Source organism: Fusarium keratoplasticum, chromosome 6, assembly GCF_025433545.1.
Source record: "Fusarium keratoplasticum isolate Fu6.1 chromosome 6, whole genome shotgun sequence".
NCBI lineage: Eukaryota > Fungi > Ascomycota > Sordariomycetes > Hypocreales > Nectriaceae > Fusarium > Fusarium keratoplasticum.
Genome location: NC_070534.1, coordinates 504,710 through 528,265, shown reverse-complemented (window position 1 = coordinate 528,265; position 23,556 = coordinate 504,710). Strand labels below are relative to the sequence as shown.

Genomic DNA, 23,556 nt, shown 5'->3' with positions numbered 1-23,556 from the left:
TTGCCCGGTTCCCGAGATGCATCCCGAAACCCACTTGTGCAGCTCATGTTCGCGGTGCATTCGCAGAAGAACCTCGGTGAGCTGAAGCTGGAAAACGCTCACAGCGAGGTTGTTCCCACGGAGATCACGACCCGGTTCGATTTGGAATTCCACCTGTTCCAGCAAGATGGCAAGCTTGAGGGCTCCATCCTCTATTCAACCGATCTCTTCGAAGCAGTCTCGGTCCAGAGTCTTCTCTCACTATTCCAGGAAATTCTGCGCCGAGGTTTGAACGGTCCGGATGTGCCCATCAGCACCCTACCACTTCAGGGTGGAATCGTCGACCTGCAAAGAGAGGGCCTGTTGGATGTCCAGAAGACAGAATATCCTCGTGATTCCTCTGTGATTGATGTATTCCATGAGCAAGTCTCGATCAACCCCGATTCCATTGCACTGATACATGGCTCGGAGAAGCTCAGCTACGCCCAGCTCGACAGGGAATCTGACAGGGTCGCCCGCTGGCTCCGTCACCGTTCCTTCAGCCCTGATACGTTGATTGCGGTGTTGGCGCCACGGTCTTGCGAGACGATCATCGCGTTCCTCGGAATCCTCAAGGCAAACCTTGCGTACCTACCTCTGGATGTCAAGGCTCCTGCTGCCCGCATCGATGCCATTGTATCGTCGCTACCCGAGAACAAGCTCATTCTGCTGGGCACAAACGTTACGCCGCCCAAGCTTCAGGAAGCGGGCATCGATTTCGTGCCCATCTGTGATACCTTGACTACACTCACCGACGGCACACTTCAAGATGGGCCTACCGTCGAGCGGCCCTCTGCGCAAAGCCTTGCGTACGCCATGTTCACGTCTGGTTCTACCGGACGACCGAAGGGTGTTATGGTCCAGCACCGCAACATTGTCCGCTTGGTGAAGAACAGTAACGTCGTTGCCAAGCAGCCCGCAGCAGCTCGCATAGCACACATCTCCAATTTGGCGTTTGACGCCTCGTCTTGGGAGATCTATGCCCCGCTGCTCAATGGCGGCGCAATTGTGTGTGTCGACTACTTCACAACGATTGATCCACAGGCTCTTCAAGAAGCCTTCCAGGAACACGAGATCCGCGGTGCCATGCTGCCGCCCTCGCTCCTCAAGCAGTGCCTGCTTCAAGCCCCAGACATGATCAGCAGGCTCGACATCTTATTTGCTGCTGGTGATCGCTTCAATAGCGTGGATGCTCTCCAGGCCCAACGTCTCGTTGGCTCGGGCGTCTTCAATGCGTATGGTCCTACGGAGAATACGATTCTGAGCACCATCTACAACGTTGCTGAAAACGACTCCTTCGTTAACGGCGTTCCCATAGGCAGTGCTGTGAGCAACTCCGGAGCCTACATCATGGACAAAAACCAGCAGCTCGTGCCAGCTGGAGTCATGGGAGAACTGGTTGTTACTGGTGACGGTCTCGCCCGCGGCTATATGGATCCAAAGCTAGATGCAGACCGCTTCATCCGACTGACAGTCAACGGCAGCGAGCAAATCAGGGCATATCGCACCGGCGACCGTGTGCGATACCGACCAAAGGACTTCCAGATCGAGTTCTTCGGTCGTATGGACCAGCAAATCAAGATCCGCGGCCACCGTATCGAGCCGGCCGAGGTGGAGCAGGCCTTCCTGCATGACAGCTTCGTCGAGGACGTTGCCATCGTTATTCGGACCCCAGAAAACCAAGAGCCTGAGATGGTCGCCTTTGTCACTGCCAAGGGCGAGAACTCGGCGAGAGAAGAAGAGGCTGCAACCCAGATCGAAGGTTGGGAGGCGCATTTCGAGGGTGGTGCGTACGCCGACATCGAGGAGATCGAAAGCGAGGCACTTGGCTACGACTTTATGGGCTGGACGTCTATGTACGATGGCACTGAGATCGACAAGGACGAGATGAGAGAGTGGCTGCATGACACGATGCGCTCTCTCCTCGATGGAAAGCCGGCTGGTCGAGTTCTTGAGGTTGGTGCCGGTACCGGTATGATCATGTTCAACCTTGGTAGGTCACAAGGGCTCGAAAGGTATATTGGCCTCGAACCTGCACCGTCGGCCGCCGAGTTTGTCAACAACGCTGCGAAGTCATTCCCGGGTCTCGCGGGCAGGGCCGAAGTCCACGTCGGCACCGCCGCAGATGTCGGTACCCTGCAAGGCCTGACCTCAGATATGGCCGTCATCAACTCGGTGGCGCAGTACTTCCCAACGCCAGAGTACCTGGCCGAGACGATCAAATCACTTGTCCAGGTCCCGGGCATGAAGCGCATATACCTCGGCGATATGCGGTCCTGGGCATTGAACAGGGACTTCGCTGCCGCTCGCGCCGCCTATTCACTAGCCGACAATGTCAGCAAAGACCGCGTGAGACAGAGGATGATGGAGTTAGAGGAGAAAGAGGAAGAATTACTCGTTGACCCGGCCTTCTTCACTGCCTTGGCGAGCCAGCTGCAAGATAGAATCCAACACGTCGAGATCCTACCCAAACGAATGAAGGCTACAAACGAGCTGAGCTCGTACCGATATGCTGCCGTGCTGCACATCGCCGACGAGCCCCTTCCTATCTACAAGATTGATCCCGAAGCTTGGATCAACTTTGAGGCGTCTCAACTGACCCGAGAGGCGCTTGCACAAGTACTCAAGGAGAATCAGAATGCTGAGAGTGTGGCGATCAGCAACATTCCTTACAGCAAGACCGCTGTGGAACGTCACATTGTGCGGTCGCTTGACCAGGAAGACGCCAATGCCCCCGAGGAATCGATGGATGGCACCGACTGGATCTCGGCCGTGCGCACAAGAGCTCAGCAGTGCCACACCCTCTCCGCAAGTGACCTATTCGATATTGCACAAGATGCTGGGTTTCATGTTGAGGTCAGCTGGGCCCGTCAACATTCGCAGCACGGTGCCCTGGATGCGGTGTTCCACCACCTGAAGCCCGCTACGGAGGACAGTCGCGTTTTGATCAAGTTCCCTACAGATCACCAAGGCCGGCCGCTCAAGAGCTTAACGAATCAACCGCTCCAGCGGGCCCAGAGTCGCCGAGCCGAGCTCTTGATCCGCGAGGCGCTGCAAACCCTGCTGCCACCCTACATGATCCCCTCGCAAATCACGCTTCTCGACCGGATGCCACTCAATGCCAACGGCAAAGTCGACCGGAGAGAACTCGCTCGTCGGGCCAAAATCACACAGAAGATCAAACCAGTTGAGGACATCGTTCCCCCTCGGAACAGCGTCGAGGCTACGGTCTGCAAGGGCTTCACTGACGTGCTGGGCGTTGAAGTTGGGATAACAGACAATTTCTTCAATCTAGGCGGCCATTCACTGATGGCAACGAAGTTGGCGGCGCGTCTAGGCCGTCAACTCAATACACGTATCTCAGTGAGAGACGTCTTCGATCAACCAGTCGTTGCTGATCTCGCCGCTGTGATCCAACGCAACTCGGCACCTCACGAGCCGATCAAGCCAGCAGACTACACAGGGCCCGTTCCCCAGTCATTCGCACAGGGACGTCTTTGGTTCCTCGATCAACTGAATGTCGGGGCGACGTGGTATCTTATGCCCCTTGGTATCCGCCTCCATGGATCTCTCCAGGTTGATGCCCTCGCTACCGCGATATCAGCCCTGGAGCAACGTCACGAGCCTCTCCGTACGACATTCCACGAGGAAGATGGCGTCGGTGTTCAGGTCGTACGAGATCACCGGCCCAAGGATCTGAGAATCATCGACCTGTCCACTCAGCCAGAGGACGCCTATCTTGCCGTGTTGAAGCATGAGCAGACCACGCTCTTCGACCTCGCAACCGAGCCTGGCTGGCGCGTCGCTCTGATCAGGCTTGGGGAAGAAGAGCATATACTTTCCATTGTTATGCACCATATCATATCCGACGGCTGGTCAGTAGAGGTTCTGTTTGATGAGTTGCGCCGGTTCTACTCGAGTGCTCTTAGGCAGCAGGATCCTCTGGAGCAAATCTTGCCTCTACCGATCCAGTACCGCGACTTTGCAGCATGGCAAAAGACTGAAGAGCAGGTTGCCGAGCATCAGCGGCAGTTGGACTACTGGACGGAGCACCTTGCTGACAGCACCCCTGCGGAGCTGTTAACTGACCTCCCTCGACCTTCTATCTTGTCCGGCCGTGCCAATGAGCTACCCCTTGCCATCGAGGGGCGTCTTCATGACAAGTTGCGCGCTTTCTGCCGAGTTCACCAAGCCACGCCGTTCGTCATTCTCCTTGCGGCCCTGAGGGCAACACATTACCGTCTTACAGGGGCTGAAGATGCCACGCTTGGAACGCCAATTGCTAACCGTAACCGACCGGAACTCGAGAACATGATCGGCTTCTTTGTTAATACGCAGTGTATGCGCATTGCTATTGAGGAGAATGATAACTTCGAGTCCCTTGTCCGCCGAGTACGATCGACTGCAACATCCGCTTTCGCGAACCAAGACGTTCCATTTGAATCCATTGTCTCGTCTCTTCTGCCTGGATCCAGGGACGCCTCGCGCAATCCATTAGTGCAGGTCATTCTGGCTGTTCACTCTCAGCAGGATCTGGGTAAACTCACCTTGGAAGGCCTCAGAGATGAAGCTGTGGACTCGGCTATTTCAACTCGCTTCGATGTGGAGTTCCATCTTTTCGAGCACGCAGACAGGCTCAGCGGCAGCGTGCTTTACGCAAAGGAACTGTTCGAGCTGCGCACGATCGAATCAGTCGTCTCCGTTTTCCTGGAGACTCTGCGGCGGGCTCTTGACCAGCCACTGACTCCCATCGCTGTCTTGCCGCTGACTGATGGAGTCGGGGAGATCGCAAGCAAGGGGCTCCTTGATGTGCCCAGGACAGACTATCCACGAGATGCAAATATCGTCGAGGTCTTCCAGCAGCACGTTCGCGCTACCCCAGACGCCATCGCCGTCAAGGACGCTACTTCCACACTGACGTATGCTCAGCTAGATCAGCAGTCTGATCGACTCGCTGTCTGGTTGAGTCGCCGGCACCTCGTGCCCGAAACGCTGGTGGGTACCCTTGCGCCGCGGTCATGCGAGACCATTATCGCAATGTTTGGCATTATGAAGGCCAACCTCGCCTACTTGCCTTTGGATATCAACTCGCCTGCTGCTCGACTCCGCAGCATTCTCTCAGCAGTAGATGGGAACAAGCTTGTTTTGCTCGGCAGTGGTGTCACAGCCCCCGAGCAAGAGAACCCCGAGGTGGAAGCTGTCGGTATTCAAGACATCTTGATCGGCACTAGACTGGACAAGACACAAGGCAGCAACGCCCGACCCTCGGCAACGAGCCTTGCCTATGTCATCTTCACCTCTGGTTCAACCGGCAAGCCCAAGGGCGTCATGGTCGAACATCGTAGCGTTACAAGATTGGCAAAGCCCAGCAACGTCATCTCCAAGCTACCACGAGGAGCCAGGGTGGCGCACCTCGCCAACATTGCCTTCGATGCCTCGATCTGGGAAATTGCCACAACTCTTCTGAACGGAGCCACGCTTGTTTGTCTCGACTATCACACAGTTCTCGACTGCAGGACTCTGAAAGAAGTCTTCGAAAGGGAAAGCATCACCGTTGTCACACTGATGCCTGCGCTCCTCAAGCAGTGCGTGGCCGAAATACCTGAGACCCTCGCAAATCTCGACCTCCTGTACACCGGTGGAGATCGAGTGCGTGGTCACGATGCTATGCGGGCTCGCTCGCTAGTCAAGATCGGCATGCTCAGCGGTTACGGTCCTACAGAGAACACCGTCATCAGCACCATCTACGAAGTTGAAGGAGACGAGATGTTTGTGAATGGTGTGCCCATCGGCAAGACTGTAAGCAACTCCGGGGCATATGTTATGGACAGGAATCAGCAGCTGGTGCCTAGTGGCGTGATTGGTGAGCTTGTGGTCACTGGCGATGGCCTTGCTCGCGGATACACTGATCCGTCCCTGAACAAGAACCGCTTCATTCACATCACTGTCAATGGAGAGAGTGTCAGGGCATATCGGACTGGCGATCGGGTGAGATACCGGCCTAAGGATCTGCAGCTTGAATTCTTTGGCCGCATGGACCAGCAGGTCAAGATCCGTGGCCATCGAATCGAGCCGGGCGAGGTGGAGAGCGCATTGCTCAGTCACAGCTCGGTACAAGACGCCGCGGTCGTCGTTTGCGCGCCAGCAGATCAAGACTCGGGCGCAGAAATGATCGGATTCGTTGTCGCCCGGAATACCGAAGACGAAGACGTCCAGGAGGAAGAAGCAGTCGATCAGGTTCAAGGGTGGGAGACGCACTTCGAAACGGCCGCATATTCAGAAGTCAAGGACATTCGACAGTCAGAAATCGGCAACGACTTCATGGGCTGGACTTCTATGTATGACGGCAGCGAGATCGACAAGACGGACATGCACGAGTGGCTCAATGACACTATGCGTATGATACTCGACGCCAGAGAGCCGGGCCATGTACTGGAGATCGGTACCGGCACCGGCATGATCATGTTCAACCTTGCCAAGTGTCCTGGCCTGCAGGGCTACGTCGGTTTCGAGCCTTCAAAGTCGGCGGCCCAATTCGTCAATGATGCAGCCCAATCATTCCCGGCTCTGAAGGATGGCCGGTCAATAGTCCATGTGGGCACGGCAACAGACATCAACAAGGCCGGGCCGATTCAACCACGCCTCGTCGTTATCAACTCGGTAGCGCAGTATTTCCCCACGCCAGAGTACCTCTTCAGTGTCGTGGAGGCCCTTGTACAGATCCCAAGCGTGGAACGCATCGTTTTTGGTGACATGAGAACCAACGCCATCAACAGAGACTTCGTCGCAAGCCGAGCATTGCACACCCTCGGCGAGAAAGCAAACAAGCGCCTGGTCCGCCAGATGATCTATGAGCTCGAAGCCAACGAAGAGGAACTTCTGACGGACCCTGCATTCTTTACATCCTTGCGTACGCGCTTGGGCGAGAAGATCAAGCACGTCGAAATTCTCCCCAAGACCATGAAGGCTATCAACGAGCTCAGCAAGTACCGATATGCCGCAGTACTACATGTGCGTGGCTCGAGAGAGCAATCGACTATACACCAAGTCTCTCCCAACGCCTGGATAGACTTTGCGGCAGACGGTCTCGATCGGCAGACCCTCATCAACTTGCTGAAGGAGCGCAAGGATACCGGGGCCATCGCTATCGGTAATATCCCGTACAGCAAGACCATTGTTGAGCGGTTCGTCAACAAGTCACTGAGCGAGGATGATATGGAGGAAGGCCAGAACTCACTGGATGGATCAGCTTGGGTTGCAGCCGTCCGGATAGCCGCTCAAAGCTGCCCATCACTCGATGCAATGGATATCAAGGACATCGCTCAAGAGGCGGGATACCAGGTCGAAGTCAGTTGGGCGCGTCAATGGTCCCAGAATGGCGCGCTCGATGCCATCTTCCATCACTTCGAACCGCCCAAGGATGGTTCCCGCACACTTATTGAGTTCCCGACGGATTACGAAGGCCGGAATGTGAACACCTTGACAAACCGTCCCCTGAACCGAATCCAAAGCCGCCGTCTTGGGACGCAGATCCGCGAGAAGCTGCAGACCCTCCTGCCGTCTTACATGATCCCATCGCGCATCATGGTCCTTGATCAGATGCCTGTCAACAACAACGGCAAGATTGACCGCAAGGAGCTTGTGCGGAGAGCTGTCGTGGCCCCGAAGCCAAGGTCAGCGGCTACTCGGGTAGCCCCCCGCAATGAGATCGAGGCTATTCTGAGAGATGAATTCGAGGACGTGCTCGGAACAGAAGTCAGCGTGCTGGATAACTTCTTTGATCTCGGTGGGCACTCACTTATGGCCACGAAGCTCGCGGCTCGCGTTAGCCGCCGCCTTGATGCCCATATTTCCATCAAAGATGTCTTTGATCAGCCGGTGCTGGCGGATCTTGCGGCGTCCATTCAGAGAGAATCAGCTCCTCATGACCCGATTCCGCAGAGGTCTTACACTGGGCCGGCTGAACAGTCATTTGCCCAAGGTCGCCTATGGTTCCTTGACCAGCTCAACCTTGGTGCGACCTGGTACCTGATGCCTTTAGCCATCCGTATCCGTGGCCAGTTGAGGGTAGCCGCGTTGTCTGCCGCGCTCTTCGCCCTGGAGAGACGGCATGAGACCTTGAGAACCACCTTTGAAGAAAGCGACGGCGTTGGCGTGCAAATTGTCCGAGAGCCTCGCAACTCAGACCTTCGAGTTCATGACGTTTCTACCAGAGACGACGGGGAGTACCTTGAGGTGCTCAGGAGGGAACAAACTGTGCCCTTCGACCTCTCGTCAGAGCCTGGCTGGAGGGTTTGCCTGATCAAGACGGGCGAAGAGGATCATGTGCTATCCATCGTCATGCACCATATTATTTACGATGGCTGGTCCGTGGACATTCTTCGTGGAGAGTTGGGTCAATTCTATTCCGCTGCCCTACGCGGCCAGGACCCCTTGCTGCACGCTAACCCCCTCCCTATTCAATACCGGGATTTCGCGGCATGGCAAAAGGAGGCAAAACAGGTCGAAGAGCATCAGCGTCAACTTGAGTACTGGTCGAGACAGCTCGTTGACAGCACTCCAGCTGAGCTCTTGACGGATCTGCCTCGCCCGTCTATCTTGTCCGGTCGTGCAGGGTCGGTGGATGTCACCATCGAAGGCTCTGTTTATGGCGCCCTTCAGTCATTCTGCCGCACGCGTTCGGTAACCACATTCGTTGTGCTTCTGACCGTGTTCCGGATCGCGCATTTCCATCTCACCGCTGTCGACGACGCGACTGTCGGCACGCCTATTGCAAACCGTAACCGTCCTGAGCTTGAAACGTTGGTTGGCTGCTTCGTAAACACGCAGTGTATGCGCATCAGCATAGCCGACGACGACAACTTTGAAGCTCTTGTGAGACAGGTGCGTAATGTTGCAACGGCAGCTTACGCGAACCAAGATGTTCCTTTCGAACGGATCGTGTCCGCCCTGGTTCCAGGGTCGAGAAACACATCGCGCAACCCCCTGGTTCAGCTCATGTTTGCTGTCCAGTCCGTGGAAGATTATGACCAGGTTCGACTCGAGGGCCTGGAGAGCGTCATGATGCCTGGAGAAGCCTCCACACGCTTTGATATGGAGTTCCACCTTGTCCCCGGCGATCAGAAGCTTACGGGCAGCGTTCTTTACTCGTCAGACCTTTTTGAGCAAGGGACCATTCAGAACTTCGTCGACATCTTCCAAGAATGTCTTCGCTCCGTCCTGGACCAGCCATTGACCCCGATCTCGGTTCTTCCCTTCAGCAACGCCATTTCAAACCTCGAGAGCTTGGATCTCCTGGAGATGCCGACCACAGACTACCCCCGGGATCGCACAGTCGTCGATCTCTTCCGAGAGCAAGCGGCAATCTGCCCCGACAGCATCGCCGTCAAAGACTCATCGTCGCAACTGACATATGCTCAACTGGATGAGCAATCTGACCGTGTTGCCGCCTGGCTGCACGAGCGCCACATGCCGGCCGAGTCTTTGGTCGGTGTACTGTCGCCACGGTCGTGCGAGACCATCATCGCGTACTTTGGCATCATGAAGGCAAACCTGGCTTACCTGCCGTTGGATGCTTATGCGCCAGATGCCCGTTTGGCGGCTATCCTGGATACAGTCGAAGGCGAAAGACTGCTTCTGTTGGGCGCAGGTATCCCTCAGCCCGGCATCCAGATCCCTCGCCTGTCAACAGCATACATCGCGGAGGCACTGAACCATGCCACGACCGTCGATGTTACTTCCATCCCACAGCCCTCGGCCACCAGCCTTGCGTACGTCATTTTCACTTCGGGATCTACTGGCAAGCCCAAGGGCGTCATGATCGAGCATCGCGGCATCGTGCGCCTGGTCAGAGATACCAACGTCAACGTGTTCCCGGAATCGGGATCAGCTTTGCCCGTCTCTCACTTCTCCAACCTCGCCTGGGATGCGGCGACTTGGGAGATCTACACTGCCGTGCTCAATGGAGGGACCGTTGTGTGCATTGACCGAGACACCATGCTGGACATAACCGCGTTGAACTCGACATTCCGGAAGGAGAACGTTCGGGCTGCCTTCTTCACCCCTGCCTTCCTAAAGCAATGCCTCGCCGAGACGCCAGAGCTGGTCGCCAACCTAGAGATCCTTCACACGGCAGGTGATCGTCTCGATCCTGCAGATGCCAACCTGGCTGGAAAGACAGCCAAGGGTGGTATCTTCAACGTCCTCGGTCACACAGAGAACACTGCCTATAGTACCTTCTACCCTGTAGTTGGTGAGGAGACGTTCGTCAATGGTGTCCCCGTCGGTCGCGGCATCAGCAACTCCCATGCATACATCATTGACCGACACCAGAAGCTCGTACCCGCAGGTGTCATGGGAGAGCTTGTTCTCACTGGCGACGGTGTCGGGAGAGGCTACACCGACTCTGCGCTGAACAAGGATCGATTCGTTTACATCAACATCAACGGCAAAAGCACATGGTCGTACCGCACAGGCGACAAGGCACGTTATCGACCAAAGGACGGCCAGCTGGAATTCTTTGGCCGCATGGACCAAATGGTCAAGATCCGCGGTGTTCGAATTGAACCCGGTGAAGTTGAGCTCACCCTGCTCGACCACAAGTCCGTGCTGGCCGCGACTGTGGTGGTTAGAAGACCACCCAACGGCGACCCAGAGATGATCGCCTTCATCACCATCGACGCCGAAGACGACGTGCAGACCCACAAGGCCATCTACAAGCACCTCCAGGGTATCTTGCCCGCGTACATGATTCCCTCACACCTTGTCATCCTTGACCAGATGCCGGTCACCGACAACGGCAAGGTCGATCGCAAGGATCTCGCACTCAGAGCACAGACAGTACAGAAGACCAGATCTACCGCTGCAAGGGTACCACCTCGTGACGAGGTAGAGGCTGTTCTTTGCGAAGAGTACAGCAACTTGCTTGAGGTTGAGGTTGGCATTACCGACGGATTCTTCGACCTGGGTGGACATTCGCTCCTCGCCACCAAGCTTGCGGCCCGCCTGAGCCGACAACTCAATACTCGCGTGTCTGTCAAGGATGTCTTTGACCAGCCAATACTCGCTGACCTCGCTGACATCATCCGCCGCGGTTCCCAACGCCACGATCCGATTCCTGCCACTCAATACACGGGCCCTGTTGAACAGTCGTTTGCTCAGGGTCGCCTGTGGTTCTTGGAACAACTGAACCTAGGTGCTAGCTGGTACTTGATGCCCTTCGCGATCCGGATGCGTGGGCCCCTCCAGACAAAGGCGCTGGCTGTCGCACTGAACGCCTTGGTGCACCGGCATGAGGCGTTGCGGACGACGTTTGAGGACCACGATGGGGTTGGTGTCCAGGTCATTCAACCAAAGTCAAGCCAAGACCTGCGGATCATCGATCTTTCAGACGCTGTAGATGACACTGTCTATCTCGCCGCGCTCGAGGGGGAACAGACAACAGCTTTCGACCTGACCTCTGAACCAGGGTGGAGAGTGTCACTCTTGCGCCTAGGTGGTGATGATTATATCCTTTCCATCGTCATGCACCATATCATCTCTGATGGCTGGACTGTTGATGTGCTACGACAAGAACTCGGCCAGTTCTATTCAGCTGCGATCAGGGGCCAGGAGCCTTTATCGCAGGCTAAGCCCCTCCCTATTCAATACCGCGACTTTGCTGTTTGGCAGAGGCAGGAGAAACAGATCAAGGAGCAAGCGAAGCAGCTCGAGTATTGGTCACAGCAGCTCGCAGATAGTACCCCCTGCGCGTTCCTGACGGACCTCCCTCGGCCCTCTATCCTGTCTGGTGAAGCTGACGCCGTTCCTATCGTGATCGATGGCGCGGTGTATCAGCTTCTTACTGATTTCTGCCGGACGCACCAAGTCACATCGTTCTCAGTCCTGCTCGCAGCCTTCCGCACTGCCCACTACCGCCTTACCGGGACACTCGATGCGACGGTTGGCACACCAATCGCTAACCGGAACCGGCCAGAGTTAGAAAGTCTGATTGGTTTCTTCGTCAACACGCAGTGTATGAGGATAACAGTCAGTGAGACTGAAACCTTTGAGTCACTAGTCCAGCAAGTCCGCTTGACTACGACAGAAGCCTTTGCGAACCAAGATGTGCCGTTTGAGCAGATTGTGTCAACCCTTCTTCCTGGATCACGAGACACGTCAAGGAACCCGCTTGTGCAGGTCATGTTTGCCCTGCAATCACAGCAAGACCTCGGAAGAATCCAGCTGGAAGGTATGACGGACGAAGCCATGGAAACCCCGCTGTCGACGAGGCTCGACCTTGAGGTTCACCTCTTCCAGGAGGCTGGAAAGCTGAGCGGCAGCCTCTTGTACTCGACAGACCTCTTCGAGGTCGAGACGATTCGTGGAATCGCTGATGTGTTCCTGGAGATCCTGCGCCGCGGCCTTGAGCAACCCAACCAGCGACTGATGTCCATGCCAATTACCGATGGCATCACAAAGCTACGAGACCAGGGTCTCCTAACAATGGCGAAACCAGCCTACGCTCGCGACTCGAGTGTCATAGATCTGTTCAGACAGCAGGTTGCCGCCGCACCGGATGCCATCGCTGTGTGGGATTCCTCCTCGACATTGACCTATGCCGACCTCGATGCGCAATCGAACAAGCTTGCCCACTGGCTGTGCCAGCGCAACATGGCCCCTGAGACCTTGGTACCTGTATTCGCGCCACGCTCATGCCTCACAATCGTCGCATTCCTCGGTGTTTTGAAGGCTAATCTGGCCTACCTACCCTTAGATGTCAATGCGCCTGCTGCTCGTATCGAGGCTATCCTGTCAGCAGTACCAGGCCACAAGCTGGTCCTGGTGCGGGCTGATGGACCCGAGCTTGTCCTGACGATGGCTGATACTGAACTGGTGCCGATCGACGAGGCACTTGCATCTAGTTCATCCGGTGACCATGAGCAGATCTCTGCGTCCGGCCCTTCTGCCACAAGTCTCGCCTACGTGATGTTCACGTCAGGGTCTACTGGGAAACCAAAGGGTGTCATGATCGACCACCGCTGCATCATTCGACTTGTCACGAACAGCGATGTTGTTGCCACTCTGCCTACGCCAGTCCGGATGGCGAATGTATCAAACCTTGCCTTCGACATCTCGGTACAAGAAATCTACACGGCGCTCCTAAACGGTGGCACCCTGGTCTGCTTGGACTATCTGACGCTGTTGGACAGCAAAAAGCTTTACAACGTTTTGGTAGAAGCACAGGTCAACGCCGCCATGTTCTCGCCGGTTCTCCTCAAGCAATGTCTTGGAAACATGCCCGCCATCATCAGCCGCCTGAGTGTTCTCTTTAACGTTGGTGATAGGCTGGATGCCCACGATGCTGTGGCTGCATCGGGCCTGATCCAAGACGCCGTATACAACGCCTACGGTCCCACGGAGAACGGCATGCAGAGCACGATGTACAAGGTTGACGTCAATGAGCATTTCGTCAACGGTGTCCCGATCGGTCGATCCGTCACCAACTCTGGGGCTTACGTCATGGACGGCAATCAACAGCTCGTATCTCCCGGTGTGATGGGAGAAATTGTCGTTACCGGCGATGGTCTTGCCCGTGGCTACACAGACTCAGCCCTAGACAAGGACCGGTTTGTTCGCGTCACGATCGATGGTGAGGAAAACATCAAGGCATACCGAACCGGTGATCGAGTGCGCTACCGGCCCAAGGACTTTGAGATCGAGTTCTTCGGCCGCATGGATCAACAGGTGAAGATTCGTGGTCACCGCATTGAGCCAGCAGAAGTGGAACATGCACTGCTCGGCCACGACTTGGTTCACGATGCAGCTGTCGTGCTTCGAAAGCCAGCAAATCAAGAACCCGAGATGATTGCTTTCATCACCAGCCAGGAAGACGAGACCATCGAGCAACATGAGTCAAACAAGCAGGTCCAAGGCTGGGGAGAGCATTTCGACGGAAGCAGGTATGCTGATATCAAGGATCTCGGCACTTCCACCTTTGGTCACGACTTTTTGGGATGGACATCTATGTATGACGGAGTCGACATTCCAGTCAACGAGATGAAAGAGTGGCTTGATGAAACCACAGCCTCCCTCCTAGACAACCGCCCACCTGGTCATATCCTCGAGATCGGAGCCGGAACTGGCATGATTCTATCTAACCTGGGCAAAGTCGACGGCCTGCAGAAGTACGTCGGTCTTGATCCGGCTCCCTCAGCCGCAATCTTTGTCAACGAAGCCGTCAAGTCTCTGCCAAGTCTAGCCGGCAAGGCCCGGGTACTTGTTGGAACTGCCCTGGATATCGGCTCTCTGGACAAGAATGAGATCCAACCTGAGCTTGTGGTTATCAACTCGGTGGCCCAGTACTTCCCCACATCAGAGTACTTGATCAAGGTGGTCAAGGCTGTTGTGGAAGTGCCCAGCGTCAAGCGTGTTTTCTTTGGCGACATCAGATCCCAGGCCCTCAACAGGGACTTCCTTGCTGCTCGCGCCGTTCGTGCGTTGGGTGATAACGCCAGCAAAGAGAAGATCCGAGAAAAGATCGCAGAGCTCGAAGAGAGCGAAGAAGAACTTCTCGTGGACCCAGCCTTCTTCGTGAGCTTGGGAAGCCAGCTGCCCAACATCAAGCACGTCGAGATCCTGCCCAAGCTGATGAAGGCCACCAACGAGCTGAGCTCGTACAGATACGCTGCCGTTCTACACATCAGCCACGACGAAGAGGAGCAGCTGCTCATACGGGATATCGATCCCACAGCATGGGTTGACTTTGCAGCAACGCAAAAGGACTCTCAAGGTCTGAGAAACCTTCTACAACAAAGACGAGATGCTGTGATGATCGCGGTCGGGAACATCCCGTACAGCAAGACCATAGTGGAGCGACACATTATGAACTCTCTTGACCAAGATCACGTCAGCTCACTCGACGGGACATCCTGGATCTCAGATGCTCGATCAGCCGCTGCAATCTGCACTTCATTCGACGCACTCACCCTCACGCAGTTGGCCAAGGAGGAGGGATTCCGGGTAGAGCTGAGCTGGGCGCGACAGGCATCCCAAAACGGCGCCCTCGATGCAGTTTTCCACCGTCTTGCAGCAACCGATGCAGATTGCGAGCGCAGTCGTGTCCTGGTACACTTCCCTACCGACCATCAAGGTCGACAACTTCGAACCCTGACGAACCGGCCACTCCAGCGAGCTCAGAGCCGCCGTATCGAGTCACAGGTCTTTGAGGCACTGCAGACAGCACTGCCGGCTTACATGGTCCCATCGCGCATCATCGTGCTCCCGCAGATGCCGACCAACGCCAACGGCAAAGTGGACAGGAAACAGCTCGCTCGCCGTGCGCAGGTTGTGGCCAAGAGAAAGGCAGTATCAGCGCGCGTTGCGCCTCGTAATGACACCGAGATGGTTCTTTGCGAGGAGTACGCAGATATCCTAGGAACTGAAGTTGGCATCACGGATAATTTCTTCGACATGGGCGGGCATTCACTCATGGCTACGAAGCTCGCAGCCCGACTAAGCCGTCGACTAGATACCCGGGTTACCGTCAAGGAGGTGTTCGACAAACCCGTCCTGGCTGACCTCGCTGCTTCTATCGAACAGGGCTCGACTCCTCATCTGCCCATTGTCTCATCGGTGTATTCCGGACCGGTGGAGCAGTCGTACGCCCAAGGTCGCTTGTGGTTCTTGGCTCAGTTCAACCTCAACTCGACGTGGTACCACATGTCGCTGGCGATGAGGCTGCTCGGGCCGCTCAACATGGACGCGCTGGACGTGGCCTTGCGGGCGCTGGAGCAGCGACACGAGACGCTCCGCACAACCTTTGAGGCTCAAGACGACATCGGCGTCCAGGTCGTTCATGAGGCCGGAACGAAGAGGCTCAAGGTCCTTGATCTATCAGACAAGAACGAGAAGGAGCACATGGCTGCGCTGGAGAAAGAACAGATGAGGCCGTTCAGTCTTGCTTCAGAGCCAGGTTGGAGGGTTATCCTGCTTCGCCTTGGCCCAACGGAGTATATCCTCTCCCTCGTCATGCATCACATCATCTCGGACGGCTGGTCCGTTGACATCCTGAGACAGGAGCTCGGCCAATTCTACTCAGCCGCATTACGTGGCAGGGATCCGTTATCTCAGGTCAAGCCCCTCCCAATACAATATCGTGACTTTGCGGCTTGGCAGAAGGAAGCTGCCCAAGTTGCCGAGCATGAGAGGCAGCTCGCGTACTGGGAGAATCAGTTAAATGACAGTACTCCCGGTGAGCTTCTGACCGACTTCCCCCGCCCACAGGTCCTGAGTGGGAAGGCTGGTGTCATCCCCGTCACCATTGAGGGGCCGGTCTACGAGAGGCTCCTGAAGTTCTCCAAGGAGCGCCAGGTAACTCTGTTCTCGGTCCTATTAGCAGCGTTCCGGGCCACGCACTATCGTCTCACTGGTGCAGAGGATGCTACCATCGGTACGCCAATCGCAAATCGCAACCGGCCAGAACTCGAGCATATCATTGGATTCTTCGTCAACTCCCAATGCATGCGTCTTCTCCTCGATACCAGCAGCACATTCGAATCCCTTGTCCAGCATGTCCGGTCCGTGGCTACAGATGCCTATTCGAATCAGGATATCCCCTTCGAACGCATCGTCTCGGCACTTCTCCCCGGCTCGAGAGATGCCTCACGAAGCCCACTAATCCAGCTCATGTTTGCCTTGCACTCACAGCCAGATCTCGGGAACATTACCCTCGAAGGACTCGAGCATGAGCGCCTGCCAACAAGCGTCGCAACACGGTTCGACATGGAGTTCCACCTGTTCCAAGAGCCTAACAAGCTGAGCGGTTCAATACTCTTTGCCGATGAGCTCTTCCAGCCTGAAACAATCAATAGCGTCGTTACTGTGTTCCAGGAGATACTTCGACGCGGCCTCGACCAACCACAAGTCTCCATTTCTACCATGCCCCTGACTGATGGGCTGATTGATCTCGAGAAACTGGGCTTGCTGGAGATCGAGAGCACCAACTTCCCTCGCGACTGCTCAGTTGTCGACGTCTTCCGACAGCAGGTGGCTGCCAATCCAGATGCGCCCGCTGTCGTGGATTCGGAGACATCCATGAGCTACACCTCGCTAGATCAGAAGTCTGACCAGATTGCTGCCTGGTTACACGCTCAAGGCCTCCGCCCTGAGTCATTGATCTGCGTCATGGCGCCACGATCTTGCGAAACGATCATCTCCTTATTCGGTGTCTTGAAGGCTGGCTACGCCTACCTGCCTCTGGATGTGAATGCCCCTGCGGCTCGAATCCAATCGATCCTATCCGAGGTTGAAGGAAAAAGACTAGTACTGCTAGGATCAGGGACAGACATGCCTCAAAGCGACCGGATGGATGTTGAAACCACCCGAATTCAGGACATCCTAACGAACACCAAGGTCGAGATCTCTGATCCCATCGGCAGGCCATCGGCAGCTAGCCTTGCCTATGTCATCTTCACATCCGGGTCAACTGGCCGTCCCAAGGGCGTGATGATCGAGCATCGCAGCATTCTGCGCCTTGTCAAGCAGTCCAATGTTACGTCTCGGCTGCCGCAGGATCTGCGCATGGCGCACATCTCTAACCTGGCCTTTGACGCGTCTATCTGGGAGATATTCACGGCAATTCTGAATGGCGGCGCCCTTATTTGCGTTGACTACTTCACTCTACTGGATAGTCATGCCCTTCGGACGACATTCGACAAAGCCAGGGTCAATGCTACCCTATTCGCGCCGGCCTTGCTCAAGGAATGCCTCAATCACGCGCCGACCTTGTTTGAGGGTCTCGAAGTGCTCTATATCGGTGGCGACCGACTCGATGCCACCGACGCAGCCAAGATACAAGCCCTTGTGAAGGGCACGGTCTACAACGCGTACGGGCCGACAGAGAACACAGTCATGAGCACTATCTACAGCCTCACAGATGAAGAGTCTTATGCCAACGGTGTTCCAATCGGCAATGCTGTGAGCAACTCTGGCGCTTATATCATGGACCAAGAGCAGCGCCTCGTTCCTCCCGGTGTTATGGGAGAGCTCGTTGTGAGCGGCGATGGTCTCGCCCGTGGCTACACCAACTCGACCCTCAATGCTGGTCGTTTTGTTGATATTGTCATCAACGATCAGAAAGCCCGCGCATACCGGACCGGAGATCGCACTCGTTGCCGACCCAAGGATGGTAGCATCGAGTTCTTCGGCCGTATGGATCAGCAAGTTAAAATCCGCGGTCATCGAGTTGAGCCGGCCGAGGTCGAGCAAGCCATGCTCGGCAACAAGGCTATCCGTGATGCAGCAGTGGTTGTTATTCAGGCGGTGGATGGCCAGGAAACGGAGATGATCGGCTTTGTTTCCATGGCCAGCGACAGATCCAGCGAAGAGGAGGATGAGGCCACCAACCAAGTGCAGGAGTGGGAAGACCACTTCGAAAGCACCGCCTACGCTGGCATTGAGGCCATCGACCAGGCTACCCTCGGACGCGACTTCACTTCATGGACCTCGATGTACAACGGCAACTTCATTGACAAGGCCGAAATGGAGGAGTGGCTTGACGATACAATGCAATCCCTCCTTGACAAAGAGGGCCCAGGTCGTGTGCTTGAGATCGGAACAGGTACCGGCATGGTTCTATTCAATTTGCCCAAGGACGATGGCCTCAAGAGCTATGTTGGTATAGAGCCTTCACGATCTGCAGTCTTGTTCGTCGAAAAAGCAGCCCAAGATTTCCCAGGTCTGCAAGGAAAGACGCAAATCCTTGTCGGCACAGCCGAGGACATCAAGCTGGTCAAGGACTTCCACCCTGACGTGGTTGTCATCAACTCGGTAGCCCAATATTTCCCGAGCCGGAACTACCTTGCACAGATAGCGAGCGAGCTGATCCACATGACTAGCGTTAGGACGATCTTCTTCGGAGATATGCGATCCTGGGCCACCAACAGGGATTTCCTCGTGTCCCGAGCTCTCTACAAGCTAGGTGACAAGGCTACAAAGGATCAGATTCGCCGGGAGGTTGCTCGACTGGAGGAGAACGAAGATGAGTTGCTTGTTGACCCTGCATTCTTCACCTCTTTGACCAGCCAATGGCCCGGCAAGGTCAAGCATGTCGAGATCTTGCCGAAGCGGATGAGGACGAGCAATGAACTGAGCTCGTACCGATATGCTGCGGTGCTACACATCTGCAGGGATGGGGAGGGTAGGAACAGACATGACAGACGTGTCCACTCAGTGGAAGAGAACGCCTGGATCGACTTTGCGTCGTCTGGCATGGATCGTCACGCCCTCGTTCAGATGCTCGATGAACGCAGAGACGCCAAGGCTGTCGCCATCGGCAACATCCCTCACAGCAACACGATCAACGAGCGACACTTTACGACATCTCTGGACACCGAGGGAGAAGGCATTGCCGAAGATTCACTGGATGGATCCGCCTGGCAATCGGCTACGAAGGCAATGGCCGCGCGCTGTCCTTGCCTATCCGTCACTGAACTGGTCGAGATCGGCCAAGCGGCAGGATTCAGGGTTGAGGTCAGCTGGGCTCGTCAGCGATCCCAGCATGGTGCACTGGACGCCGTCTTTCATCATCTTGAAGATGACAGAGCAGGCCGCGTCTTGATCAACTTCCCCACAGACTTCGAGCGTCTATCCCCTAGCACCAGCTTGACCAGTCGGCCACTGCAGCGCATCCAGAACCGTCGGTTCGAGTCGCAGATCCGCGAACAGCTGCAGACGCTGCTGCCACCTTATATGGTTCCACCACGGATTCTAGTGTTGGAGCGGATGCCTCTCAACGCAAACGGCAAAGTCGACCGTAAGGAATTGGCAAGGGAGGCGAGGACCCTGCAAACCATCAAGCCTTCTGCCACGCGCGTGGCTCCTCGCAACGATATTGAAGCCATCTTGTGCGACGAGTTCCAGGCAGTTCTTGGTGTTGCAGTCGGAGTCATGGATAACTTTTTCGAGCTGGGCGGACACTCCCTGATGGCTACGAAACTGGCCGCCCGTCTCAGTCGCCGCTTCGACACCCGCATCTCCGTCAAAGACATCTTCAACCAACCAATCCTGCAAGATCTCGCGAACGTGGTCCAGACTGGCTCCGCTCCTCATGAAGCTATTCCATCCACGCCCTTCTCTGGTCCCGTGGAGCAATCCTTCTCTCAGGGCCGTCTATGGTTCTTGGATCAGCTGAATCTCAATGCATCATGGTACCACATGCCGTTAGCGAGTCGCTTGCGAGGCCCGCTTCGGATCGAGGCGCTGCAGTCAGCCCTGGCAACGATTGAGGCGCGGCACGAATCCCTGCGCACCACATTCGAGGAGCAAGATGGTGTTCCCGTTCAGATTGTACACGCTGCGCGCAACAAGCACCTGAGAATCATTGACGTGTCGGGCACCGAGGATGCGTATCTCCCAGCATTGAAGCAGGAGCAAGACGCCGCATTCGACCTGACAGCTGAGCCAGGCTGGCGAGTAGCACTGTTGCGCCTAGGACCGGATGATCATATCCTATCCATCGTCATGCACCACATTATATCTGACGGATGGTCGGTTGATATCCTGCGACAAGAACTTGGGCAGCTCTACTCGAATGCCTCATCGCAGCCCGCTCCTCTTCCGATTCAATACCGAGACTTCGCCATCTGGCAGAAGCAGGAGAGTCAGATCGTTGAGCACCAGAAGCAGCTGAACTACTGGAAGAGACAACTGGTCAACAGCAAGCCGGCTGAGCTCCTGGCGGACTTCACTCGTCCGAAGGCGTTGTCTGGCGATGCTGATGTCATACCGATAGAGATTGACGACCAAGTATATCAGAGCCTCCGCTCGTTTTGTCGCGCTCGGCAGGTCACTAGCTTTGTTACACTCTTGGCAGCTTTCCGAGCTGCTCACTACCGCCTAACTGGGGCCGAAGATGCAACCATCGGCTCTCCAATCGCCAACAGAAATCGACCTGAGCTTGAAGGCCTCATTGGATGCTTTGTCAACACCCAGTGTCTCCGAATCCCTGTCAAGAGTGAGGACACATTTGACACGTTGGTTAAACAGGCACGAGAAGCGGCGACCGAGGCCCAGGACAACCAAGATGTCCCGTTCGAGAGGATCGTTTCTTCTATGGTTGCTAGCTCGCGAGATACCTCGCGAAATCCACTCGTCCAGGTCATGTTTGCTGTGCACTCTCAGCACGACCTTGGTAATATTCGTCTAGAAGGTGTTGAGGGAGAGCCCGTTTCGATGGCAGCGTCCACACGCTTTGACGCGGAAATGCACCTATTCGAGGATCAAGGGATGCTCGGCGGCAACGTCGTCTTTTCCAAGGATCTGTTTGAATCCGAGACGATCCTCAGCGTCGTGGCCGTGTTCCAGGAGACCCTGAGGCGTGGCCTAGCCAATCCTCACGCAAATCTCGCAACGCTTCCTCTTACCGATGGATTGCCCAGTCTTCGAAGCCTATGTCTTCAGGTCGATCAGCCTGACTACCCCCGAGATGCCTCCGTGATCGACGTTTTCAGAGAGCAGGTAGCATCGATGCCCAAGTCTATCGCCGTTATCGATGCTTCTTCGCAGCTCACCTACGCCGAGCTCGACGAGAGATCTAGCCAGCTCGCCACGTGGCTACGCCGACAAGATACAGTCCCCGAGGAGCTGGTCGGCGTCCTCGCTCCACGGTCCTGTGAAGCAATCATCGCTTTCCTCGGCATCCTCAAGGCGAATCTCGCTTATCTGCCACTTGACATCAACGCACCCGCTGGTCGCATCGAGACAATCCTGTCATCTCTACCAGGAAACAGGCTTATCTTACTGGGATCAGATACTGAGGTGGTCAAGCTTCACGCAAACAACGTTCGATTCACCCGGATCAGCGACGCCCTCGTCAAGAGCGGCAGCCCCCCTACCGAAGAACTTTCCACGCGGCCAACTGCACAAAGCCTTGCCTATGTCATGTTCACATCAGGCTCAACTGGCGTCCCGAAGGGTGTCATGGTAGAGCACCGAGGTATCACACGTCTCGTGAAAAACAGCAACGTGGTCGCAAAGCAACCGGCAGCAGCTGCCATCGCTCATCTTTCGAACCTTGCTTTCGACGCCTCTACCTGGGAGATCTACGCTCCTCTCCTCAACGGTGGTACAGTCGTCTGCATTGATTACTACACCACGGTCGATATCAAAGCCCTCGAGGCGGCATTCAACCACCACCACATCCGCGGAGCAATGCTTCCACCGGCACTTCTGAAGCAGTGTTTGGTCTCTGCCCCTACTATGATCAGTTCTCTGGAGATACTTTTCGCCGCCGGCGATCGGTTGAGCAGTCAAGATGCCATCCTGGCGCAACGTGCCGTTGGTTCGGGCCTTTACAACGCTTACGGCCCTACAGAGAACACGGTCCTAAGTACGATACACAACATCGGCGAGAATGAGGCATTTGCGAATGGCGTTCCCATTGGCAACGCTGTTAGTAACTCCGGTGCACTTATCATGGATCAAAATCAGCAGCAAGTCTCCGCCGGGGTGATGGGAGAGCTTGTTGTAACCGGAGATGGCCTTGCTCGCGGATACATAGATTCCAAGCTTGGGGTGGATCGATTCATCTACATTACCCTTGATGGGAACCGGGTCAGAGCTTACCGCACGGGCGATCGTGTCAGGTACCGACCTAAAGATGTACAAATCGAGTTCTTCGGCCGAATGGATCAGCAGATCAAGATCCGTGGTCATCGCATCGAGCCAGCAGAGGTGGAGCATGCTCTCGCCCGTGACCCGGCCATCAGCGATTCGGCTGTCATCACTCAGCTCACGGATGAAGAGGAGCCGGAGCTGGTGGCTTTCTTCTCATTGAAGGGGAATGCCAACGGCACCAACGGTGTCAACGGTGTGAGCGATCAAGACAAGATGGACGATGAGCAACATGCTCTGCTGATGGAGAGCAAGATCCGTCACAACCTACAGGCGCTGCTGCCCACTTACATGATCCCCTCGCGGATCATCCATGTCGATCAGCTACCAGTCAATGCCAACGGCAAGGTTGACCGCAATGAGCTTGCTGTTCGAGCACAGGCAACGCCAAGGACCAGTTCAGTATCAACCTACGTGGCCCCTCGCAACGATGTCGAAACCATTATCTGTGAGGAATTCGCAGATATCCTCAGCGTTCGAGTCGGAATCACAGATAACTTATTCGACCTAGGTGGACACTCGCTTATAGCCACCAAGCTAGCCGCCCGCCTCAGCCGTCGACTAGATACTCGCGTGTCTGTCAGGGAGGTCTTTGACACTCCCGTGGTGGGCCAATTAGCGGCTTCTATCCAGCAAGGCTCGACCCCTCATGAAGCTATTCCGGCGTTATCACACTCGGGACCTGTGCAGCAGTCCTTTGCTCAAGGCCGTCTTTGGTTCCTGGACCGTTTCAACCTCAACGCTGCCTGGTACATCATGCCATTCGGCGTTCGTCTTCGCGGACCTCTGCGAGTCGATGCACTTCAGACTGCATTGAGGGCTCTCGAAGAACGGCACGAGTTGCTACGCACCACGTTCGAAGAACAGGATGGCGTTGGTATGCAAATC

General features: G+C 55.7%; 1 protein-coding gene across 1 annotated transcript in view; it reads left to right on the top strand.

Annotated features, from left to right (window-relative positions):
• The window catches only part of NCS57_00812400 (Cyclosporine synthetase), a gene marked incomplete at both ends in the record, with an annotated part of 45,825 nt that overhangs the window by 13,287 nt on the left and 8,982 nt on the right, over positions 1-23,556 (top strand). Inside the window, 2 exons of the mRNA XM_053057951.1 lie at positions 43-12,031; positions 12,077-23,545. Coding sequence (XP_052911782.1) covers positions 43-12,031; positions 12,077-23,545 — 23,458 coding nt within the window. The remainder of the gene's footprint in view (positions 1-42; positions 12,032-12,076; positions 23,546-23,556) is intronic.